This window comes from Eulemur rufifrons, chromosome 2 (genome assembly GCF_041146395.1).
Source record: "Eulemur rufifrons isolate Redbay chromosome 2, OSU_ERuf_1, whole genome shotgun sequence".
Classification (NCBI taxonomy): Eukaryota; Metazoa; Chordata; class Mammalia; order Primates; family Lemuridae; genus Eulemur; species Eulemur rufifrons.
The window spans coordinates 38,626,020-38,650,316 of record NC_090984.1 but is presented as its reverse complement, the minus strand read 5'-3'; the positions used below and the strand labels follow the sequence as shown (position 1 = coordinate 38,650,316).

General features: G+C 38.8%; 2 protein-coding genes and 1 non-coding gene across 4 annotated transcripts in view; 2 read left to right on the top strand and 1 right to left on the bottom strand.

The window, feature by feature from the left end:
* CCPG1 (cell cycle progression 1) overlaps positions 1-3,923 on the bottom strand; it is a 46,776-nt gene extending 42,853 nt beyond the window's left edge. For both annotated transcript variants that reach the window (XM_069483568.1, XM_069483569.1), the window contains exon 1: positions 3,833-3,923. The gene's annotated coding sequence lies outside the window, so the exon portion shown is untranslated. The remainder of the gene's footprint in view (positions 1-3,832) is intronic.
* Positions 3,924-4,375: 452 nt separating this feature from the next.
* PIERCE2 (piercer of microtubule wall 2) lies at positions 4,376-10,543 on the top strand. Its single transcript, XM_069492048.1, has 2 exons — positions 4,376-4,393; positions 10,196-10,543. The coding sequence occupies exons 1-2, from the start codon at positions 4,376-4,378 to the stop codon at positions 10,541-10,543; spliced, it is 366 nt and encodes a 121-aa protein (XP_069348149.1).
* Positions 10,544-21,269: 10,726 nt separating this feature from the next.
* On the top strand, positions 21,270-21,377 carry LOC138381011 (U6 spliceosomal RNA). Its single transcript, XR_011232967.1, has one exon. It is a non-coding gene; the product is annotated as a U6 spliceosomal RNA (small nuclear RNA).
* Positions 21,378-24,297: the final 2,920 nt, after the last annotated feature.

The window sequence follows — 24,297 nt, the reverse complement described above, 5'->3', positions numbered from 1 at the left end:
TGCTTGCTCAACACCATTAAAAAATCTTCTGATTTCCAATCCATTGCTCTTTTTAACATTTCATCACACTGGTAATATGAACCAGGAGTAAGGTTTTTGGGGGTTTTTTTTCCTTTTTTTTTTTTGAGACAGAGTCTCACTCTGTTGCCCAGGCTAGAGTGCCATGGCATCAGCCTAGCTCACAGCAACCTCAAACTCCTGGGCTCAAGCAATCCTCCTGCAGCAGCCTCCCAAGTAGCTGGGACTACAGGCATGTGCCACCATGCCCAGCTAATTTTTCTATATATATATTTTTAGCTGTCCATATAATTTCTTTCTATTTTTAGTAGAGACAGGGTCTCGCTCTTGCTCAGGCTGGTCTCGAACTCCTGAGCTCAATCTGCCCGCCTCAGCCTCCCAGAGTGCTAGGATTACAGGTGTGAGTCACCACACCCAGCCCAGGAGTAAGGTTTTAAAATAGTGATTTATAAACAAGTCCTTAAAAAAGAGATTTATTTACTTTCTGTAATGACAGAAAATCTTTAACTCACCTTACTTATTTTCTAATACTTCCTCAGAAAACTTTATAGGCCCTTAAAGAGCTTCCCAAACATTAAATGTCCTTTAACACGTTGACAACCACACAAAAAAATCAGAAACTTTTCCTTGGGGCCACAGTGTTTTATTACAAAAATAGAATAAAAACTTCAACTGTAATTTAAAGGTAAACATAAATAGAAAAATGAAATTTATTAACTTCTATTTAATCCACGCTTTTAGAATTAAATTGTCAATATTAATTGTAACAATAAGAAAATCAACAAGATTTTATATATGCTTCATGTGGCCCCAGGGTCAAAACTAGAGTGAGTTAAACACAACTCTCATGGCAGCTGATGTGTTAAAAAAAAAAAAAAAAAAAAAGTCCTTTATCAGTTACTTGCAATTCTTCCCATTTTATAGGGCTAAATTTTATCTTAGATTCAAATTGAGAGATGATTTAGGTAAGTGTATCTGGTGCAATACATTAGAAATGATCTTTGAAGCCAACTTAAATTTCTTAACTGTTTTAATCTAGTCAAAATTGCAGAACTGCAAGGAAGGAAATTCTTGAAAATGTAATAGTCATCACTTAGATTATAGCAACTTCCTCACCTTCACCACACACAAACACAAAAACAATTCACACTCTAGTAGTTGTGCCTTGTTAGATGAGTCTGCATTTTCTGTTTTAAAATACCCTGGGCTTAACAGGCCTTGTTGCTATGTCCATGTTCTTAACATGTTCAAAAACTACTACATCTATGATTTTAGCCGTTCATACTCATCTAATTTTTTAAAATCTTAACTTGGATAAGAATACAATTTTAGAACAGATATTTTATTAAGAGTTAATGGACACTTGGCACTGAGGTAAAACTCAAATTTTTTTCAAGGCTGATAATAGCAAAAATGCACAGGGTATTCCTATGGGAGAACAATGTGGCCCCTTTCTTTATGACAGAAAACAAAATGAAGGCTACCGAATTATGCTACTAACCTGTCCATATCCAACATAACCATAATAGAAAATAAAACAAAAACAAAGATAATCCAATATATCAGACATAGAAAACATTCAATGTTAACAAAGTGATTCAATGTTAACAAGCTTAAAATGCCCAGTTATAACTGCAAAACTTTATTTCCACTGGCAAATACTTATAAATAATAAACAAATTTTGCTACATCCAGATCTTTTCAGTAGGTTCATATGTGGGACCTTTTGTGACCTGATGTATTTACAGGAATAATCAAGATTGCCCATCCTTAAATTAAAAAAGCTAAGCACTTTTGCTTTTGATTTTACCATACAAGGTGAAAAGAAATCAGATCAAAAGATGGTATGTGCAAATGCTAAGAATTATTGTTATATCTGTTTTTATTTTTTCCAGTCCAACTAATCTATTTCTTGTCTCTTCTCTCCAAATAACTTACATTTTAAATTCACATAGTCTGTAGGAGGCACCAGCAAGGACTCTGCCTGGGTTTTGTACTATTATTGCTTATTTGCTTTTTAAAATAATGTTTAAAGAGTCCATATAACTGGAATTACTGCCGGCCTTTTTTTTTTTTTTTTTTTGCTTAGGGGCTTTCCAGTAGCCTGTTTAGAATTTGTTAGACAAATTCTCAAAGAGCTGTAACAACTGCATCCTCTTTAAAAATTTTTTCCTAAAGAAAAGTATAAGGAAAAAAAATCATTTGTCGTTTCACTAGAGAATCACTTTATAAATGTGAATATCCTTTGAATCATTTCTACTAGAAATAGATTCACTTCCTGTTCTATGGTTTACAAAATTGGAATTACACTATTGTCTAACTTGTTTTCATTTAAATGAGTATTCCCATACCCTCAAACTGTATTTGGGAGCAATTTTTAGTAGATTCTTTGAAATCCCATCCGTGGTGTAAAACAGTTCAAAATTATGCATTAGAATAATACTCTTTTTGGCCTGGTGAGGTAGCTCACGCCTGTAATCCTAACACTCTGGGAGGCTGAGGCGGGAGGATCGCTCGAGGTCAGGAGTTCTAGACCAGCCTGAGCAAGAGCGAGACCCCATCTCTACTAAAAATAGAAAGAAATTAGCTGGACAACTAAAAATATATATAGAAAAAATTAGCCGGGCATGGTGGCTCATGCCTGTAGTCCCAGCTACTTGGGAGGCTGAGGCAGTAGGATTGCTTGAGCCCAGGCGTTTGAGGTTGCTGTGAGCTAGGCTGATGCCACGGCACTGTAGCCCAGGCAACAGAGTGAGACTCTGTCTCAAAAAAAGAGTAATAATAATACTCTTTCTCCAATCCAACCCTTCCCCTCTATGATCCCAGGTCAGGAAAGAACAGTAAACCATTCACACTGGCTATGTGTGATAAATATCCTCTGAGATACGTGAGACCTAATAAGATTCAAACCTTAAGCCAAAGACACGATGCATTAATAGTGACATTTCAAGCACTATCCAGTGGATGTGACCTTACTGGAGGAGGCAAATCTCCTAAAATTCGTGCTACTGGTTATCTATTCTAGCTACAAAAAAGGCCCATTCTGTTTTTTAATAAAGCTAGAGTGGAACAGTGCAAATTTCACCATTCAACAAAATAACTTAATTGGATAAGTTCGTTAAAATCAGCGCCCCCAATGGCAGAGCTGGCTTCATTAAACAGAGATAAACATATAATGCTCACAATGCACTTAGCGGGACAGGTGCTACAGAGGACAAATCGATTAGGAAGACCTACGTTAAAGGGGGCCTGTGGAGGGAAGAAGGGAAATGAAGTGGATTTGATCATTATTAGGCAGGCATATAAACAGAAGTCTCAGCTGCATTATTTAATATTTAATCTTTCTATTCCTGGCATCACGGGGCTCTAACGTCACCAAAAAAGACAGGCTGGCAGAAAACCCGACAGGATGACGCACATAACATTTTACCATATGGATTCTCATCACTCAGGACCGAGAAGCGCCCCAAGCCTCACCAGTGAAGGAAGGAAGATGCCCTGGGCCACCAGCTCCCCAACCCTTGGCGCACAGCTCGGGGCTGCACGCGGGGTTCGGAGGCTGCAAAACTACAAGACCGGACGCTTCAGGGGCCCGCTCCGGCTGCGGGAGCTGTGGACTCGCAGCCTGAGGATGTGGCCCTTGCGGGCGCGCATGCCAGGCGCCAAGGGTCAAGTCCCCGCCCAAGCAACCCCCGTCTAAGAGGGAGACCCCGCCACTGCCCTCGCAAGGCTGGTGAGCCGAGGGTGCAGGCTAGGGACCCCGACAGTCGGCCCCGAACCCTTTCCTAGGGCTTAAAGCCGCCCAGTAACGTACCTGAAGGGGCAGCGCCACCTCCTCCCGATTGCGCCGGCTGTCACGGTGGCGGCGGTCACGGCTCCAGGCGCCAGTGACGCCTCTCATAAAAACAACCTGCTCCCAGGCGTCCGCAGCCCAGAGGCGGAGGCGGGCAGCCTGCTGCAGCGCATGCCGGGACTTGTAGTCCCGCCCGCGTCTCATGCAGGGTAGTAGCGGAGGAAAGAACTACGACTCCCGAAGAGGAGCGTTGCCGGCCTGGGGAGGCTACAGGAAGCTGGGCCGGGCGGCCGCGGATCCTCACAACATCCGGGCCCCGGCGCCCGCGGCCAGTTGCTATGGAGACGAGCTGCAACCACTAGAAAGCGATTGCGGTTTCACCCGGGAAAACAGCTCCCTGGATAAAACGGATTCATACATATTGATCCAGCCAACGACTCTTCTTCTCTTTGCTACTTTAATTGGGTGCAGTTAAAAGGCCGCGTCCCTGGGCGCTCGCCGGCTTTCGTCCTATCTGCTGCACGAAAAGGCTGCGTTTGCCGAAAAAATTAACAAAGAGTGAGAATGACGGACTGCAACTGGGTGAGAAGTCTAAATAGAAATCTAGATGTTTTTGAATGTTGGTATTCTTTAGTATAATTTGAGTCACTACCCACTGCCACACCCCCATCACCCCCCACCCCCCCGCAAAAGCACCTTTCTAGGCAATCACGGAGCTTTTACACTTACGAATGCAAATGTATGTTTCATTAAATCAGAATTGCCTCTGAAGGTATAAAGACGATCCGGGATGGTACGCACCCGTATTCCACTGCAAACTGTCCAGTGATGATTTTGAACAACAAAAAAAAGTTACCTTTTTAATTGTAGATTTATTTACATTGTGCCTTATCCAAAAAAAGGGTAAGAAGAAAACAGGATATAGTGCACTTATATTCACTGGTGATGGCAGCAATGGATTGCCTGTTCCCAGTTGTGGCAAAAGTAAATAAATGAAAAAGGAAAGCATCACAACAACGATGGTGGCCCTAAGCAGAGACAAAAGGGTGCCTAAAAATTAGACTGATTTGTTTTTTATTTTTGCTCTTGTGTTAACTATATTTAACATCAACTGTGACACCAAAAAAGAAAAAACAATTTTTAATTTTATAATTACCACTTCTGCAATAACAATTTTTATTATTCAATGGCTTGTTCTTATTTTTCTGTTTTAATAAATGTGTGTTTTTATACCAAAGGACTTTGCAAAGTTAAAGTGGCCTGACGTTCTCTAACTTAAAGAGAAGCTGAAAATTAAATTAGTAAGACAATTGATACCATCTATTTGTAGATGTTTATACTTTTCAAGGCATTTTCAGTGGCCAATTTTAAGACAATCTCTTTTAAAAGAACCATTTGCATTTTTTTAGAGACAATATCCAGGAGTGCAGTGGGGAAATCATACCTCACTGCAGCTTCGAAGTCTTGGGCTCAATAGATCCTCCCATCTGAGCCACTGGAGTAGCTAGGATTACATGCATGCGCCACCACACCTGGCTAATTCTTTTATTTTTTGTGGAGAAGGTGCCTTGCCCATTTGCCCAGCCTGGTCTCAACTCTTGGCCTCAAGCGAGTCTCCTGCCTCCATCTCCCAAAATGCTGGGATTATAAGTGTGAGCCACCATGCCCAGCCCTCATTTGCAATTTTAACTAACCTTTTTATCCTTAAGTAAATCACAGTTGCTTACATATGTTATCTGGCAGACTTTAAAGTAACCCTTTTATTATTTTTTTTATCAGGCTGTTTGTTTTGTTTTTAACTGTATCTAGTTTGAACTCCACATTTTAAGAATATCAGGTTTGAAGAAGGTAAAACCCAAATAAGAAAGCTGTGGTGAAAGTCGATGACATAAAATAACATCTATGGGTATTTTGTTTCTGAATCTATAAACATTTGTGAATTATCCTAGAGATCTAAAAGATTTCAGTATACACTAACTTTTCAAGATTTTATGGTACTAATTATGCCAACAAAGTTTATTAACTTGACTTCTGTTTTGAAAATTTGGTTTTCTGTATTATATTTTGAGCCAAGGCTGATCAGAATTTTAGAGTCAGTAGTAGAGAGGGTGATTTGATGGAAAAAAAAAAATGAGTTCTCAGTGATTGAAGGGATAGTATTAATGACTATGACAACCAAAATAAAAACAAAAAAAAAAACATGGGTTACCCTGGGCAACCAGCCTAGGTGCCCATAAAAGTAAGTTAGGGTGGTGCTTTTTCCCAAAAGTCAGACAGGCCAGCCAACTTCAAACTATAAAGTTTTTCCCCTGTGCTGAGAAAACCTAGACATTTTGAGAAAAGCTGACCTATTGAGATACCATCAAAATCTTAGGATTCTTGTGATTTACTATTTACTATTATCCAATGTCTCTGCTTTTGATATTTAAAACAAATCAAATATTAATAAACTGCAGTATATTAATATAAAGTGTTATTAACCTATAAATTTCAGAAGTGGGAGATCATACATATACATTGAGGCAAACCTACAAAAAATAAAAGTAGTAAAAATTGATTCCATTTATATAGTGATTTTAAAGTGTCTCAGCACCATGAATGACAAGAGTTTATGGAAAAAGAATAGAAATTTAATGCATATAAACAATCTTCTATATAATTCAGCCTTTAAAAGTCACAGTTAGTACCCTGCCAACCACTATTAGATTATTTATTTTATAAAATAACTTTTTTTTTTTTTTTAAGACACAGGGTCTCACTCTGCTGCCCAGGCTGGAGTTTAGTGGTACAATCATAACTCATAGTAACCTCAAACTCCTGGACTCAAGCAATTTTCCTGCCTCAGCTTCCCAAGTAGCTGGGACTACAGGCATGTGCCACCACATCCCTGGCCAGTTTTTTGTTTTTTTAGACATGGGGTCTTGCTATGTTGCCTAGGGTGGTTTTAGTTTCCTATTGCTACATTTGGACAGGTCTGATACCCAAGTCTTCAGATTAGAAAACAAAGCCATCTAATCAATTTCCTTTGTTTTGTATTTATAGACAAGGAACTTTAAATCCTTGGTAAAATAATTTTATCAAAGTCATACTGCTATTATCATTGCCAACATTAGAATCCAGAACTGGTGACACCCAATTTGTGCTTTTTATAACTCTTACAACAGAAGGTATACAAGTTAAAACAAGTTTCCCAATCAACCTGCTTGACATGTTGACATGTTCCTGTATAATCCATGCAGCTGTCATTATTATCTGGCCCTATAATTCACTCCCTTCCTCTCCAAATCCCCACAACCCTCAGCCTGTCCCCCAAAGGCCCCTTTAACTCCTGGCTGCAATTTGGCCCCATCTTTCATAACAAGCATGTAGCCCAGTACTCAAAGTGTGATCCAGTGACCAGCAGCATGAGTATTACCTGGGACTTTGTTAGAAATGCAGAATGTTGGCAGAGGGCAGTGGCTCAGCGCTATAATCCTACCACTCTAGGAGGCCAGGGTGGGAGGATCACTTGAGGCCAGGAGTTTGAGACCAGGCTGAGCAAGAGCGAGACTTCATCTCTACTAAAAATAGAAAAATTAGCCGGGCACAGTGGTGCACACCTGTAGTCCTAGCTACTACGGAGGCTGGGGCAGGAGGATTGCTGGAGCCCAGGAGTTTGAGGTTGATGTGAGCTAGGTTGATGCCATGACACTCTAGCCAGGGCAACAGAGTGAGACTCTGTCTCAAAAAAAAACCCAAAAAAGTTTATAAACTTATACAGTTTATAAAATGAGGCAGTATCATAATGTTTTATACTATGCTCTCATGTTTTGTTTTAAAATCATAGGCAAACAAACTTTTCAGAAGAGCTCCTTTAAACCCTTTTAACAGATCTTTTAGATCACTTGATGGCTTTTTTGAAAATCCAATCCAAGAGTGCTCCTTTTGCTGCTGTTATTCTACCAGGGGAAAAAGTCTTTTTCTTACTGTAGTAAAAATTCCCTTTTGCAAATATAGGTTTTAGAGAGAAAATTGCTGGTGGTTTTTTTTCCTCCTACTTTCTAGGTTACTGTTCATTTCTTCAGTTATTGTTCTACTGTCATCTTGAGCTGAGAGCCTTTAATCTTTTGCCTCAGAAAAATCTCCTTACTGGTCAGTTCTTAGGAGGGAATAAGAGCATTATTTCATGAATATCTATCTTGTCTAGATAGATATTCTAGCTGTCATTGACCCAGCCACTTTTTTTTTTTTTTTTAAGAGATGGGGTCTTGGTGTGTCACCCAGGCTGGAGTGCAATGGTGTGATCATAGCTCACTGTAGCCTCCAACTTCTGGGCTCAAATAATCCTCCAGCCTCACCTTACGGAGTAGCTAGGACTATAGGCACATTCCTTTGTACTTGATTCATATTTTTAAAACCCTTATTCACAGAAAAATACTTTCAAAAAGTTTATTCGGGACACTGTTCAGGTAGAACATTAATAGTAAAGTTGACTAAAGAGTAGATTGAATATGGTTTTATGGTACTTTAAATTAAACACTGGCCTTTAGGAATGTTTTGTGGAAAAACATTTTAACTCAGGTTCATTTCAACTCATTAAAAAATTTTTATTTTTTAGGATTATGACCAGCCACACGTACTCGTAAAACACAAATAGCTATAAGACCATGTATTATATATAAAGGTTTTTACTTGTATTTATGATTTTCCCAGCTAGAAATGCCAATGAAATTGAGTTTATAAAGGATTAGCCATTGCAAGTGTTTCAAAAAACTCAATAGATATAATCCCAAAGTGAAATTTATTAAACAAAAAGTCTATTTATATACTAAGAGAACTTCAGAGAACTCCCTCAGTTTATAATTATAATATTTACCTTACACCAATGCAAGGTTGAAGAAGAAACTTACCTATTTAAGAAAAGAAACTATTTTCAAGTAATTTATCAGTACTTTTGACATAAGCAATATAATTAAAATTAATGTCCATCCAATCAATACCCATTTGAGTTCTTTTGTAAGTAATGCTGTGCATTAAATTTTTTTTTACAATAAAGTTTCTTAGGATAGAATTCAAAACTACAATTTCAGGATTCAAAGTCATGACATTTTTAAAGTTCTTGATGCATTTTGTTAATTTTTTGGAACTTGATTATATTTACTTATCCGGCTACCATCAATGCAAAGTTCTGTTTCACTGCCAAAATTTTGTATCATAATTAAAAACAAAACAAAACAAAACAAAAAGCTCCCTCTGGTTTTCTTTTTTTCTTTTTTCTTTCTCTTTTCTTTTCTTTTTTTATTTTTCCTGCTGCTCCATGGGTTGGATCCCTCTGGTTTTCATTTACATTTTTTAAATTACTGTCATGAAATATTTTACATGGTATATAACACCAGGTACATTTTGGTTTTATATGTATATATAATTTTAATTTACATAATAAATTGCAGTCCAAATGTACAGAAAACTTGAAGTCATCCTAGAGCTATCCCTCTTCTTCACTACCCACCTCCAATCAATCACCAGATCCTATGAATTCTACTTCCAAAATATTTCAAATTTATTTACTTATCTCCATCTCTATGCTACTGCCCTACTATAAATCATCATCATTAGTCACATGAACTACTGCAGCTCCTCTCCACATCCTCGAAGGGGCCTAACAGCAGCCAAAGTAATTTTAATAAAAATTATGTTACCTCGTAGCACTCCTTTCCTTAGATAGTTTTCCACTGCTTTTACAATAAAGATTCAAATTTTTCACATAGTCGACAAGACCCTGAGAGATCTGGCCTCTGCCTTTCTAGTCTCATCTCAAGACATTTTTACCCTAACTTACTTGATGTTGGTCACACTTTGTTCTCACCTCTATCTTTTTCTTCCTTGCCTTCCAGTCAGTCTTAGATTTAATAGTGCTTGACCAGAATGGCCTTCCCTACCTCCCCGAACACAGTAGGTTAGAACCCCCACTATGTCTTCATTAACTGTGTTATATTTTTTTCTTCGTAGCAATTATCCCAATTGTAATTTTTCAGTTAGCTGTGTAATTAGTTGCTTAATGGCTCCCTCCCTCCCTACTCAGGCTCAGATCCCTGAATGTTTATCTTGTTCCTTTCTCACTCTAAAACCAAGCTGTATTTCCTCTTCCAACTATGATAATTACAAATTTCCCCCATGATTTACAAATGTTTTTATAAATTCTCATAGTTCTAATACAGAATGTTTAAAAAGCTATTTTATGCCTACTTCTGACAAGTTTGCTCTGTACAGGTATATGTCACTTAACAGGAAGTCTTTTATGCTCTCAAAAGAACAGGATTCCTGAAAAGGGGGAGTAGATGGGGCTAAGTTTTAATTTTTTTAGAACTTTATAATTGAGAATGATTTTATGTGTTTATCTTTTAGGGTAAGAAAAGTACTTCACCTTTAAATTCCGACACAGAAATGAAACCTGAACAACTGCCTCCTTGTGTAAACCCTGGCAATCCTGTGTTTTCATGTATGTTGGACCCAAAGACACTGCGTACAGCAACCTCACTATCAAAACCTCAGATGATTATGTATAAAACCAATTCAAGTCATTATGGTGAATTTTCACCTATACCACAGTTTTTTCCCTGCAGTTACACTCCAAGGGAGCAAGCATTTTCAAGCCATATCAGAGCAACTGGATTTTGTCAAAATAACACTCTAAATACTGCACCTGACAGAACCAGAACCCTTGATTTTCCTAATTTTCAACATACTCTATGAAAATGTATTCCTTTGTTTATTTAAGAGAAAATATACCTAGCAAAAATTAGTTTTAAATCTAAGGCAAGAACACTTAATTTAGAATATAAAAAGACTTGGATCAGTTTTAAAAATACCTTTAAGAAATAAAGCATTTCAACTGATAACTGAATGACAGTGACTTTTAAAAATAAAAATGTGGGGCAACGTATGTAACCTGCAATTCTGTGATGAAAAAAAAAAAACAAAAAAAAAATAAATAAAAAAAATAAAAATGTGTTCAAAGAAGCAAAATAAAAGGTAGAAAGTGTTTTAGTGTATCTTACCCTTATTTTGTACATGTACTCCAAAAACTTCAACAAGTTTTCATGATCTCACTTGTCTACTGAGTATATTTATCAAGACAAAGGAACACAGGAGCGCCAAGAAAAAAATGAGGCCGGGCACGGTGGCTCACGCCTGTAATCCTAGCACTCTGGGAGGCCGAGGCAGGTGGATCGTTTGAGCTCAGGAGTTCGAGACCAGCCTGAGCAAGAGCGAGACCCCATCTCTACTAAAAATAGAAAGAAATGATCTGGACAGCTGAAAATATATAGAAAAAATTAGCCGGGCATGGTGGCGCATGCCTGTAGTCCCAGCTACTCGGGAGGCTGAGGCAGGAGGATTGCTTGAGCCTAGGAGTTTGAGGTTGCTGTAAGCTAGGCTGACGCCACGGCACTCTAGCCCGGGCAACAGAGTGAGACTCTGTCTCAAAAAAAAAAAAAAATGAATTAAGGAAGATTCTGACCAATAATTGCCCATTTTTCTGCTATCTCAAATAATGCCTTAGAAGTCAGGGGTTGGGATAAAGTTAGTATCATAGGAAAAAAAAAAAAGAAGTCAGGGGAATGATAGTTCCCACTGGTAGACTGGTAGAAGAGAAGACTTATTCATTCATGTATTAAGCAAATATTTATTTAACACTGATAGCATACTATACTGTGCATATGTGGACACACAAATAAAATACAGTGGCTTTTATTATTTCAATTAACAATATTTTGGGAGAATGAGATTAGCAAATTAATAATAAGTGTGTGGCCAAGCATGGTGGCTCATGCCTATACTCCCAGTACTTTGGCAGTCTGAAGGGGGAAGATCGCTTGAGGCCAGGAGTTTGAGACCAGCTTGGGCAACATAGTGAGACATCCTCTCTACAAAAAATAAACAAATTTTAAGTACTTAGCTGGGTGCCATGGGGTTCACCTGTAGTCTTAGCTACTCAGGAGGCTGAGGCAGGAGGATTGCTTGAGCCCAGGAGTTCAAGGTTGCAGTGAACTTTGATCATGCCACTGTACTCTAGCCCAGAAAACAAGATCCTATTTCAAAAAAAAAGAAAAGGAAAAGGGATTGCTGAAATTGAGAGACCAAGGAGATCAGGAGAAATGTCCTAGGGAAGATAAAACTAAATCAAAGGAAAGGTCATTCCAGGCAGAATATCTATAAAAGTACAAAGATACCAGAGAATGTGGTATACTTTTATATACGCAATTAGTTTGATATTATCTTTAACATAGTATAAGCATTGGTGGCTGATAGGCTATACAATTCTTCAAGATCTGTGATTTACTCTACACAGAGATTTATTTCAGCTGCCATCATAAACCGTATGTTCAATTCGGTCTGAGTACCTTTACTGGAAAAAAAAAAATCACTGTTATTTTTCCCTGTTGGTTTCAGGTTCAGGATATTACCATCAATTGGAATACTCTTGTGAATCATTAGGGGGTAAGAAAAGTTGAGTCTTCTAATTATAAAAATGGATTGATGTGAGGAAACAGCTCAAACTCTGCAACCTCATCAACTTCTTCCAAATATTCTAAAAATTGTTATCTGGTAATGGCACAAGCAAGAAGAAAAATTAGTTTTCACTTCCTCCAAAACATCAAATAGCAAGGCATTGCACAACATTTCCAGGTGAAGGATGTAACAGAATTTGAGTTTATCAGCCTTATCTCCCTTAATAAACTATACAAACCATTTTTCCCCTTCACTGTAGGTACCCAGTTTGTGGCAAGCGAATTCATATTTTTGTTTATTTTTTTTTTTTAAGAGTGACAGAATATATTGAAGAACACACTGGTAAAAATGAAAAACAATGAAAATACCAAGAGTTATCTGGATGTGGGAAACCAACCATTCCCGCACAATGCTGGTGTATAAATTAGTACAATCTTTCTAGAAGGCAATCCAGGAATGGGTTTACCAAACATCTGCACAATCCCTTTGAAGGAGTAATTTCATTTCTAGGAATTTGAAGGAAAGAAAAAAGACATATACACAAAGATATCCATTTTAGCATTACTTACAATAGCAAAAAAAAAATGTAAACAACTTACATGAGTAACAATAAAGGATTGATTAAACACATTTTGGTTAAACTCTCAATGAAATACTACATAACCATTAAGATATTACGTAGAATCTTTATTGATTGAAAAGATGTTCACAGCATCTTGGTTTGGAGGAGAAAAATTATGTCACAAAACAGTGTGATTCCAAGCTGTAAATTAATACATTCAGAATGACTCCATTTTTGCAAAAAAGATGAGATCTACATGAATAGGAAAGAAAAAAGTTTAGAAATATATATGAAAATTAATAGTGGTTATTTTTGGGTCATATTACATACTTGTAATTTTTTTCTTTATGCTTGGTAGTGTTTGCAAACAATTCTATACTTAAATATTTTTAAGTGATAAGGGGTTGTAACAGATGATTTCTAAAGTCCCTGCCAAGTCTGACATTTTGGGCAACTATGACTGATGTCCCAAGTGACTTCAAACAGCCCATATTTAGTGTGGGCTTACTTCTGTGGCCTTCAGAGCCTCAGCTTTTGCCCACAGCTGCAGGCCTTTGCATTCCACTCTCCCCACACTCGCTGCCCAGCTGTCTCCCCTGCCAGCCTGGGAGCTTCTGCTTGGTAGGCCCCAGCTGTACCCCTGTGTGTAATCCATGTGCCTAGCCAAGAGCTGAGCAAAGGAATACAGCATGCTGACAGGTGCCATGTGGGCACAGAGAGATAAAAGGCACAACTCTAGCTCTAGAATCTTATTGGACACTGGACTCACACATAAAGTGCTTGGCTGTATATAACACAGACAAACACCAGAAGAGAGAAAGCAGGGCAAGCTAGGCTGGGAGGCTACTAGAGGAGAAGGCCATGCAGGATGGCGGGGGGCACTCCAGGCAAGGTGTGGGGGTACTCCAGGCCTGAGCAAAGGTGAAACCACCCAAAGTCCTTTGGGATATATGACCCAAACCTTTCCAAGAAACTTTCATAATCCTTGTTCTGCTAAATTTCTGTACTTTGGTCCCAGTGGGTAAAAGTTAAGTTTCCTAAACAGAAGTCCTCCTTCTAATCTAACCCTGGATTAGCCACTGAACACAACAAAAATCTTCTGGACAAAGACAATGAATTACCATTTTATCCACTTTCTCCCAAAGCTCACAAAGGGAGAAATGGAGGGTCAGGGAAGGGTAAGGGGAGGGGAGGGGTCACAGGAACAACCAGACAGCTCACATGCAAACACTGCTCACCCCTACCACCAAGCCACTGGATGCTCCTGCCCGCACCACCAGCCCCATTTGACCGATGGAGGAAATGCAGCTGTGAGAGTTTAAAATGGCTTGCTGCGGGGTCACCCAGCCAAAGAGTGGGGAAGGTGACTCCACTCAGCATATTTTTAATATGTAGAATCTAAATTCTAACCTAAAATTCCTTACTATGGCAGGTGCTTAGGCCCTTTTTGTTTTGTTGTTGCTAAAATATGTCAAAATCAAGCATGTTTTCTGCAATCCTTGATGTACTGTCATTCAGTGCCTGTTAAAATCCAGGGACTATTCTAGGCACTAGGAGGCAGCCCTAATGGAGATTAGATTATATTAAGTTCTAGTAGGAGAAAACAGACGAAAAAACATATGTTTAAATATATAATTATATAAATATGTACATGTTTATATATATATATATATATATATATGTCCATATGTATAGAACATGCTATCAACAGAAAAGAAGTGAAACTCTGTAAAATAATTTTAAGGGGTTTATTCAACTCAGTAATCTAGTTAAAAAAACAGAAGCTGGATTGGGAAGCCCCCTAACAGCTGAATAAGCCAGTTATTTTGAGACACTTTTGTATAAAAAATTTACATCTACAAAGAAAAATCACTGTAAGTTCTTAAATGAGAGAAAGCATTGACTTAAATCTATATAACAAGCTTCACCTTTTACCCAAACTCTTCTTTGTTTCACAAATAATGATACTTAAATATGAATTCTAACCTCTGTGCCTTTGAAATGTAAAATCTCTACCTTGTCTTACCTAAGAGCCAACCCTTTGGAAATGCAAATTTAGGGTGGAATTCTTTGAGTAAGTATATAAATACGGCATGAATAAAATAGGCATTGATTAAAACAAGCATCTTAATCCCACACTATCAAAGGTTGGTGGACCAAAAGGAGCCCAATTCTGGTCCTCCAACATTGAAAGGCCCAAAATGAGTCCACTTTATTTACCTCAGTTTGGAGAAAGCTAAAAAAGTCAAAAGGCAGAGATCATGATGAAAAACGTGGCTCACAATTGCTTAGGGCAAAGACCAGTTAGGTTAATCAAGATGAAAATAGTTACAGAAAATTTTACAGAAGAGCAAGGATTCTTTGACTTAACTCCCTGCTAGAGACCCAAATCTTTCTGCATTTTTCAGAGATAGGCTGTCTAAGATTTTCTCTCTGTACAGCTGAACCACTGTAGACAGACACTGGATGAAACCTCAAAATCTCAGGATCCTTATAAGGAAATGTGGCCTTTCTGTCAAAAAGTACGCAAACTACTTGGAAACTGACAAGAAAAATCTTAAAAGCATTTTTCCACAAATATTAGTTAAAAAAAAGCTTTAGTCATGTGAGCAAGTAACCTTAACTTCTTCCACTATTGTAAAACAAAAATAATAATCTAATTTGTTACCGAAAGCTGGGCATTTGTCTTCAAGGCCGTATCAGAAGAACGATGACAAGTGGTTGGTGAATAGGAAAGAGAGATTTATTAATTTGCCAGCAAATGAGGAAAATGGCAGACTCCCATCTTACAGTACCAAATTTCCTCATTATAAGCAGAAATACACACCTTTTAAAGGGATGGGTTTTAGTTCTAGGATATTGTCCTTCAACTACAGTTGATGATTTTGATTTTCCCATCTCCAAAATGCCCAGTGCTAATAACCAGAGACATTCAAACTGAAAACCAGAAAATTATTCTTTGAGTTCAAATCTGGAAATCTTCTCAACTAACTTCCTTCTGGACTCAGACACTGACACCAAGTTTACAGTTTGTTCTAGCCACTCACCTCTGTTTTTCTTTTATTTCAGCTGGTTTGGTTCATTGATGCCCTGGCTAAGGAGAATACTCTAAGCTCTTAGTATTATCCTCCTGATAGTTACCATAGTAGTGTGCCCTGTATTCTCTCAGAAGGTTTTTTGGGTTTTCTTTCAGACAGAGTCTTGCTCTGTTGCCTGGGCTAGACTGCTGTAGCATCAGTCTAGCTCACAGCAACCTCAAACTCCTGGGCTCAAGTGATCCTCCTGCCTCAGCCTCCTGAGTAGCTGGGACCACAGGAATGCCTGTGATGCCTGGCTAATTTTTCTATTTTGTTTTTTAGTAGATACGGGGTCTCACTCTTGCTCAGGCTGGTCTCGAACTCCTGACCTCAAGCAATCCTCCCATCTCAGCCTCCCAGAGTGCTTGGATTACATCTCAGAAGGTCTTATGGTCCACATGTAGCTATCCACTGAATGCCAAACGGTTTCTCTCCAGATGGAATGACAAAAACTGAGAAATGCATGATAACAAGAACACCTTTGTTACCAAAAGCTTGGTACTTGTCCCCAAGGCCAAATCAGTGAGAATGAAGAACAAGTACAAGTGGTTAGAGGAAAAGAAAGAGAAGTTTGTTAATTTGCCAGTAAATGAGAAGGCCAGCAGACCAGCATCTCAAAGACCGCCATCCTGCCTTTCAGTAGAAAAATGGGGCAAAGGGGGGTTTTCAGCAGTTGGGCTCAGGTCTAACCAGTGTCACATGGTCATGGCTTCAGGCTATTGTTTAACTATAATTGGTGGTTTTGGTGGACCTTATCTTCTGTGAGGATGACCTTGTGACCCTCGGACAATTCTACTGAGCCATCTCCTGTGGTTTAAGACTCTAGAAAACAAACAGCAAAGAACATTTTTCTGCCCCTTTGATTACTGGCCGCAGGGAAGAAATACACGTTTTAATTCCCCCAAAGGATAGGGGTTTTAGAGAGACAACTCATAAAACATTTTGTTGCCCTTTTTCCAACATTTACCTCTGTTACACCATAACCTATGAATCACATGTTGGACCTGAAAACCCAGGATGACGGTGACTGAGAGTAGCGCTGATGCCCTAAGTTTTAGTCACACAAACCTAATTAGTTTTGGTTTGGAGAAATGGAACTTGATCATGAGTGATTCCATTTTGGTTTGGTCTTGTAAACTAAACTCCTAAGCCCCCATCACCTAAATGGACCCCCTCTTGTCCAAGGGGACCCCAGAAAAACATTAAAACTTGAGTTCTAGGCCATGAGGGGAAAGTAGGTCAGACACACCTTATTATGCCCCCACCCTTTTGGAATTTGGAATACCAACCAGCATTAATGTTAAAACAGAGATCATAAGAATGATAAAACAGATTCTTTGCGGCAATAAGATACTAAATTACTAAAAGGACCTAAGGCCAGGAAAGGCAAAGGTTAAATCACATCTGCAGGCCATCAATTTGCTTAATCATAACACTTTGAGTATATCTATTGTGGCTTGCTCTATGAATAACAAAGGTCCTTATCTTAAAACATTCCTTTCTACTTACTCCAAGCCTTTAGACAAAGCTTTATTTCTTTAACCAATTACAAATCAAAGAATCTCTAAACCCACCTATAACCTGTAAGTTCCCTCTTCCTCAAGATGCCCTGCCTTTTCAGGTCAAACCAATGTGTATCTTCCATGTACTGATTTATGACTTTACCTGCAATTCCCATCTCCCTAACATGTATAAAACTAAACTGTAATCCAACTGCCTTGGGACCACTTACTCAAAGCTTTTTGGATTTGTGGATCCCTGGGCCATCGGGCACATGTATTCAGCTCAGAATAAACCTCTTTAAATTATTTTACAGAGTTTTGGTTTTTTCCATTAATAAATAGTCTGTTGGGGCCTAGTCAGGAGCTCAGTCCTTTTTTTTTTTTTAATAATAGATATGGTGTTTTGCTCCTGTTCAGGCTGGTCTCAAACTCCTTACCTCAAGAGATCCTCTCACCTTGGCCTCCCAGAGTGGATTACAGGCATGAGCCACCTTTTCCAGCCAGGAGCTTAGTCCTGATAAAATGCTCAAGCACTTTAATGAGATGAAGACTTGTTTTGGGAAAATTAATTACCTGTGTACCCTAGTGAACTCTCAAATGACTGTCAGTTAAACGGTAAGGGACATGTAGGGAAACACTTCTTTTTTTTTTTTTTTTTTTTGAGACAGAGTCTCTCTCTGTTGCCCAGGCTAGAGTGAGTGCCGTGGCGTCAGCCTAGCTCACAGCAACCTCAAACTCCTGGGCTTAAGCGATCCTCCTGCCTCAGCCTCCCGAGTAGCTGGGACTACAGGTATGCACCACTATGCCCGGCTAATTTTTTCTATATATATTTTTAGCTGTCCATATAATTTCTTTCTATTTTTAGTAGAGATGGGGTCTCGCTCTTGCTCAGGCTGGTCTCGAACTCCTGAGTTCAAACGATCCGCCCACCTCGGCCTCCCAGAGTGCTAGGATTACAGGCGTGAGCCACCGCACCCGGCCAACACTTCTTTTTAAATATAGTCTAACAAAGCCAGGCATGATGGCTTGAGCCTATAATCCCAGCTACTTGGGAGGCTGAGGTGGGAGGATCAGACCAGCCTGAGCAACAAAGGAGATCCTTTCTCTAAAAAAATTAAAAAATATCAGCAGGGCATGGTAGTGTTACCATAAACTTGGCACTTGTCCACGAGGCCAAAGAAGAACGAGGACAAGCGGTTTGAGGAGGAAGGAAAGAGGGTTTACTTTGCTGGGAAAGGAGGAAAAATAGTAGACCTTCTTGTCTCAAAATCTCAAATTTCCTGCACGTTCACAGAAATACAGAGCTTTTAATGGATGGCTTCTCAGCTTCAGGCAATTACTGTACAACTACAGTTGATAATTCTGATCATTCCATCTCCACTGAAGACAATCTCCTGACCTCCACCCAGGATCTCCCTTTACTAGCTCAGGCTGGGCCATCTCCTGTTACACAAATAAACAAAAGACTTACCCTGCCCCTCCCAACCACTGGCCTAAGGCAGAGATTCAGGCTTTAGAGACAGAAAATATTTTTGCCACTTTTTCCAGGCCATTCCCTCTGTTACAGTAGCATATACCTACAGTCCCAGCTACTTGGGAGGCTGAGGCAGCAGGATTGCTTGAGCCTAGGAGTTCAAGGTCACTGTGAGCTATGATTTCACCACTGCACTCCAGCCTGGGCAACAGAGTGAGAACCTATCTCTAAAAACAAAACCAAACAAAACCTAGTCTAACAATGATTATTTATTTCCTATTCATATAAAATATCCATTATAAAAATGGACTAACTAGGGCCTTTTTTGGCATGCAATGTTGTGATATAGCATTGATATTTGTTTATAATTAAATTTATTTAAAAGCTCTTTAATAAATGTGTACACTGTATATTTATGAATGGTAACAATACAATAGTAGAAGATTAACATTTTCTCCAATTTACATTTCTGTAAGGGCTATATTTACTTTATTATTTACTTGGTATCTGTAAATTAATTTCAACTTAATAATTAAATTGGCCTTATGAGAAAAATCAAAGTGCGGGGAGTTAGCTATGCTCCCAGCAAAAAATCGGGTCCCTCAGGCAGGGGTCGTGGCAAAGGATAAGGAAATAATAGAATATAGAAATACAAGAATACACAGAGACGATAGTACCGTCTTTTAAAGAATAGATTTATGAAAAGGGGGGGCTCAGGAGACTCCACATTTATAGGTACAGTGATCGGTTGCCAGGGGTAACAGATTTACATAATAACAGATAGTTCGTTTCAGGTTAAAAGTCTTCCATAAGGCTTCTAATTAAGGGATCCCTTAATTAACTCTATCTACGTGAGCAAACGGTTACAAAATCTTTCTAAGACAAACTTCTAAGTTCTAAGATAAAACTATCACTTTAGCAGAAAAGTTAAACAGAGAAATAGTGGCTCCATATTTCTTTATCTAGTTATTGTGGATTGAGACAGGTAATCAGGAGTCAAGCAAGAGCTGTCCCTTGCTTGACTAATTGCTTTTAGCCATAGATGTCTGTCTGTTGGGCCGGCACTCTTTGATCAGCTCTCATCCCGTGGCTCCATGCAAACCTGTTTTGTTGTTCAAAGCAAGCGAAAACCACAGGTCTGAGACTGCAGCATCACCTTGGAAAACAGCTGCTACTGACCTTTGAGACACCCTCCTGAGTCGAGGCAGCTTTTGACATGCGAACTAACACGTTCACATACTCCTTCAGGACAAAGCCCTGCAAAAACTCCTGAGATCATTTCTGTCTCTAATATAGCAATAATAATCTATGGACCAACATCAAAGGACTACCACAATAATTTTTTCTTATCTTTTATTCATAGGCTCTAATGATAACACTATTATTTGGGAAGCATGTTTTTATCATAATGGAAATGGGAATGTCTGTGTCATTATTTTAACTCTGTCACCACTTCAATCTTAGACAAAAGTCCCTTGCAAACCATCACAGATTGCTGTAGGCCAAGTACTTCCTAAATACAAATGAGTGAGTGTTTCATTCAAACTAAGAAATTATTTAGGCCGGGCGTGGTGGCTCACGCCTGTAATCCTAGCACTCTGGGAGGCCGAGGTGGGCGGATCGTTTGAGCTCAGGAGTTCGAGACTAGCCTGAGCAAGAGCGAGACCCCATCTCTACTAAAAATAGAAAGAAATTATATGGACAGCTAAAAATATATATAGAAAAAATTAGCCGGGCATGGTGGCGCATGCCTGTAGTCCCAGCTACTCGGGAGGCTGAGACAGGAGGATCCCTTGAGCTCAGGAGTTTGAGGTTGCTGTGAGCTAGGCTAACGCCACGGCACTCACTCTAGCCTGGGCAACAGAGTGAGACTCTGTCTCAAAAAAAAAAAAAAAAAAAAGAAATTATTTAGAAAATAGGGAGAAAAATATTAATTAACTACTTAAGACTTTACCTTCTAGGGCAGCTATTGGGCCCAGTTTTTTGTTTCTTGATTAGGAAGGATATAGGAAGAGCCTGAGGAAAGTATTGGTTAGTTAACATATTTTGAATGTCAAACTGGTATTTTTCTACAAGAAGGCCCTTTTTATTAAAAATAAGAAAACAAAAGAAAACCCAAGTTGATTATAAGAAAAAGCAATTCTGCCTCATCAGAAGTTATAATAGGACTGCTAGAGAAGTTATCAGAAGTTGCTGTATAAAAATTTCAAGGTTGCTGAATTATAACATTCTAACACATTCACAAAGGTATTGCATTCTGCTGTCTTTGTAGACATAATTAAGGTAAGGATACCAAGGTAAAACCCTCTTGAATTACAGTGGGTCCTGTTAACTAAACAAAAAACGAAAAACAGTGCTCACTTCTGGCAGCACATATACTAAAATTAGAATGATACAGAGAAGATTAGCATGGCCCCTGCACAAGGATGACACGCAAATTCGTGGAGCATTCCGTATTTAAAAACAAAAAACAAAAAACAAATGTGAACTAAAATAAAATCTTAAGGCTCCCCCCACCAGCTGACTGAATGGACTCACTCTTGGCCAAGGGGATACCCTAAAACTGAGCTGCTGGCCATAAGGAGGGAGGTCACACATGCCTCATCACACCCCTCTCCTCCCTTTTGTATGTATCTTTTTTAACTCATTAACAGGTCTAAGGCTATGCAAAACAAACCTGTAGGTCCTCAATTTACATAACAAATCACTGAGTCTGTGTATCTGTCTGGTAGCTTGTCTCTGATTAAAAGACTTCCTTATCTTAACTTAAAATATGCCAAGTCTTTAGATAAAGCTTCATTTCTTTAACCAATTACAAGTCAGTCTTTAAACCCACCTATAACCTGTAAGCCCCCCTTTGAGATGTCCCACCTTTTCGGGCCAAACCAATGCATGCCTTCCATGTGTTTATGTATGTATTTATTCTTGAGACAGAGTCTCACTCTGTTGCCATGGCGTCAGCCTAGCTCACAGCAACCTCAAACTCCTGGGCTCAAGCCATCCTCCTGCCTCAGCCTCCTGAGAAGCTGGAACTACAGGCGCATGCCACCACGCTCAGCCAATATTTTTTTTTTTTTTTTCCTGTTTTTAGTAGAGAGGAGGTGTTGCTCTTGCTCAGGCTGGTCTTGAACTCCTGAGCTCAAGTGATCCTCCCACCTCAGCCTCCTCCTAGAGTGCTAGGATTGCAGGTGTGAGCCACCATGCCCTGCCCCATGTATTGATTTATGACTTTACCTGTAATGCCTGTCTCCCTGAAATGTATAAAACCAAACTGTAACCCAACCACAGCGAGTCTACTTACTCAAGACCTCTTGGGCATGGCTCCCGGCCATGGTCCTCAAATTCGGCTCAGAATAAACCTCTTTAAATTATTTTACAGAGTTTGGCTTCTTTTCCATTGATACAAACAAACAAAAAAGCCCCACAAAGTTTGGCTTTATTTCTCATTAAGGGTTTTCAGCTCGCGGTGGCCATTCTGGAAAGCTGTTCGGCTACAAGCCAAGTACACGTGTTTCAAGGGAGAGACAAAAGGAACAGGATTTTATACTGAGTGGAGTGGCTAAATATACATATTTAACAAGCTATAGGAGGAGTCATGAATATTTATGAAAAGAAAACATGTGCCTGTGTAATTATGTTTTACGCCTCCCATCTGGTCATGTCTGGGAACTTAAAGTTTTTCTGGGGTCCCCTTTGCCCAGAAGGGTCCATTCAGTTAGCAGGGGGCTTAGGATTTTACATTTAGTTCACAGTCCAAAATCTAATGAATCTCCTTACAAGAGACTGCAAAGGACCCACAGAAACACAGGGGAGAAGGTCATGTGAAGATGAAAGCAAAGATTGCAGTTATGTTGCCACAATCAAGGAAACCCGGAGCTACCAGAGGCTGGAAGAGGTTAGGAAGGATTCTTCCCTACATCCTTCTAAGGGAATGTGACGCTGCCAACACTTCGACTTCAGATTTCTGGCCTTTAGAATTGTGAGAGAATAAATTTCTGCCATTTTAAGCCAAGGGAAAAAAGGTATTGCATTAAAAAAAAATAGAGTTATTTTTTGATCCACTCAAATGACAGCATCAGATGATCAAATACTATAAAAACCCCATCTTAGTTGTGTTTTCAAAAAAATCCTCTAAACCTAATTGGAGAATTATGGTAACTACATGCAAAAGGGAAGCTGTACTGTTGTGCTTAATGCTTGCATAATCACAGTTGTACAACACAAATGGTGCTGCAATCCTATACCAATACCATAATATTCCAGATTAACATCTCACCCTTTGCTGCCCAACCCCCTCCCCAGTCTACTTGATGGTACTAAAAAACAATCTCACTAAAAAACTTATCTTCACCAGACAGTGTTATGAAATATGATCAGTTTTAGGAGACACAGCCTATAACTAAAGTTGAAGATAAGGTTGTTTTACTAAACAAACAGTTGTTTTACTAGACTGAACTGGTCTAACCTCAAACAACAGATGGTGAAGTATTAAAGAAAAAATAAGGTTCTGTGCATTTAGAAACTAACTGAAAACCTATCAGTATTTATTATACCAAAGTCAACCATTGAGATAATTAAATAGTATACTTAATGCGAACACACATAATCTTTTATTTTAAAATTCTAGCTTGGAGGCCGGGCGTGGTGGCTCACGCCTGTAATCCTAGCACTCTGGGAGGCCGAGGTGGGCGGATCATTTGAGCTCAGGAGTTCGAGACCAGCCTGAGCAAGAGTGAGACCCCATCTCTACTAAAAATAGAAAGAAATTATATGGACAACTAAAATATATATATACAAAAAATTAGCCGGGCATGGTGGCGCATGCCTGTAGTCCCAGCTACTCGGGAGGCTGAGGCAGTAGGATCGCTTAAGCCCAGGAGTTTGAGGTTGCTGTGAGCTAGACTGACGCCACGGCACTCACTCTAGCCCGGGCAACAGAGTGAGACTCTGTCTCAAAAAAAAAAAAAAAAAAAAAAAAAAAATTCTAGCTTGGAAAAAATAAATAAATAAAAAATAATAAAATTCTAGCTTGTTAAAAATTAATCAGTAAGCTTCCTGGTAACTAGACCAACAAATATTTTGTTATAAGGGCAAGCATAATTCAGTAACAACAAAAAAAAATGTATAATTAAATTATGCATTAAGAAGTATAGAATTAAAATAGATTATTCTTATTTTGATTTATTGATTCAGAAATAATTAGAGTCAAACATTTCATTTTCTATAGATTTATATTTTGCCCTCTACAGAACTCAAGTAATAAAAATAAATCAATTCTGCACAACTGACTATAACATAGACAAAGATTCCTAATGCCTCCAGTTATTTTTGAAAAACTTAAAACAATACCTAATACAATACCTAGTTGTTTCGAGTAGTCT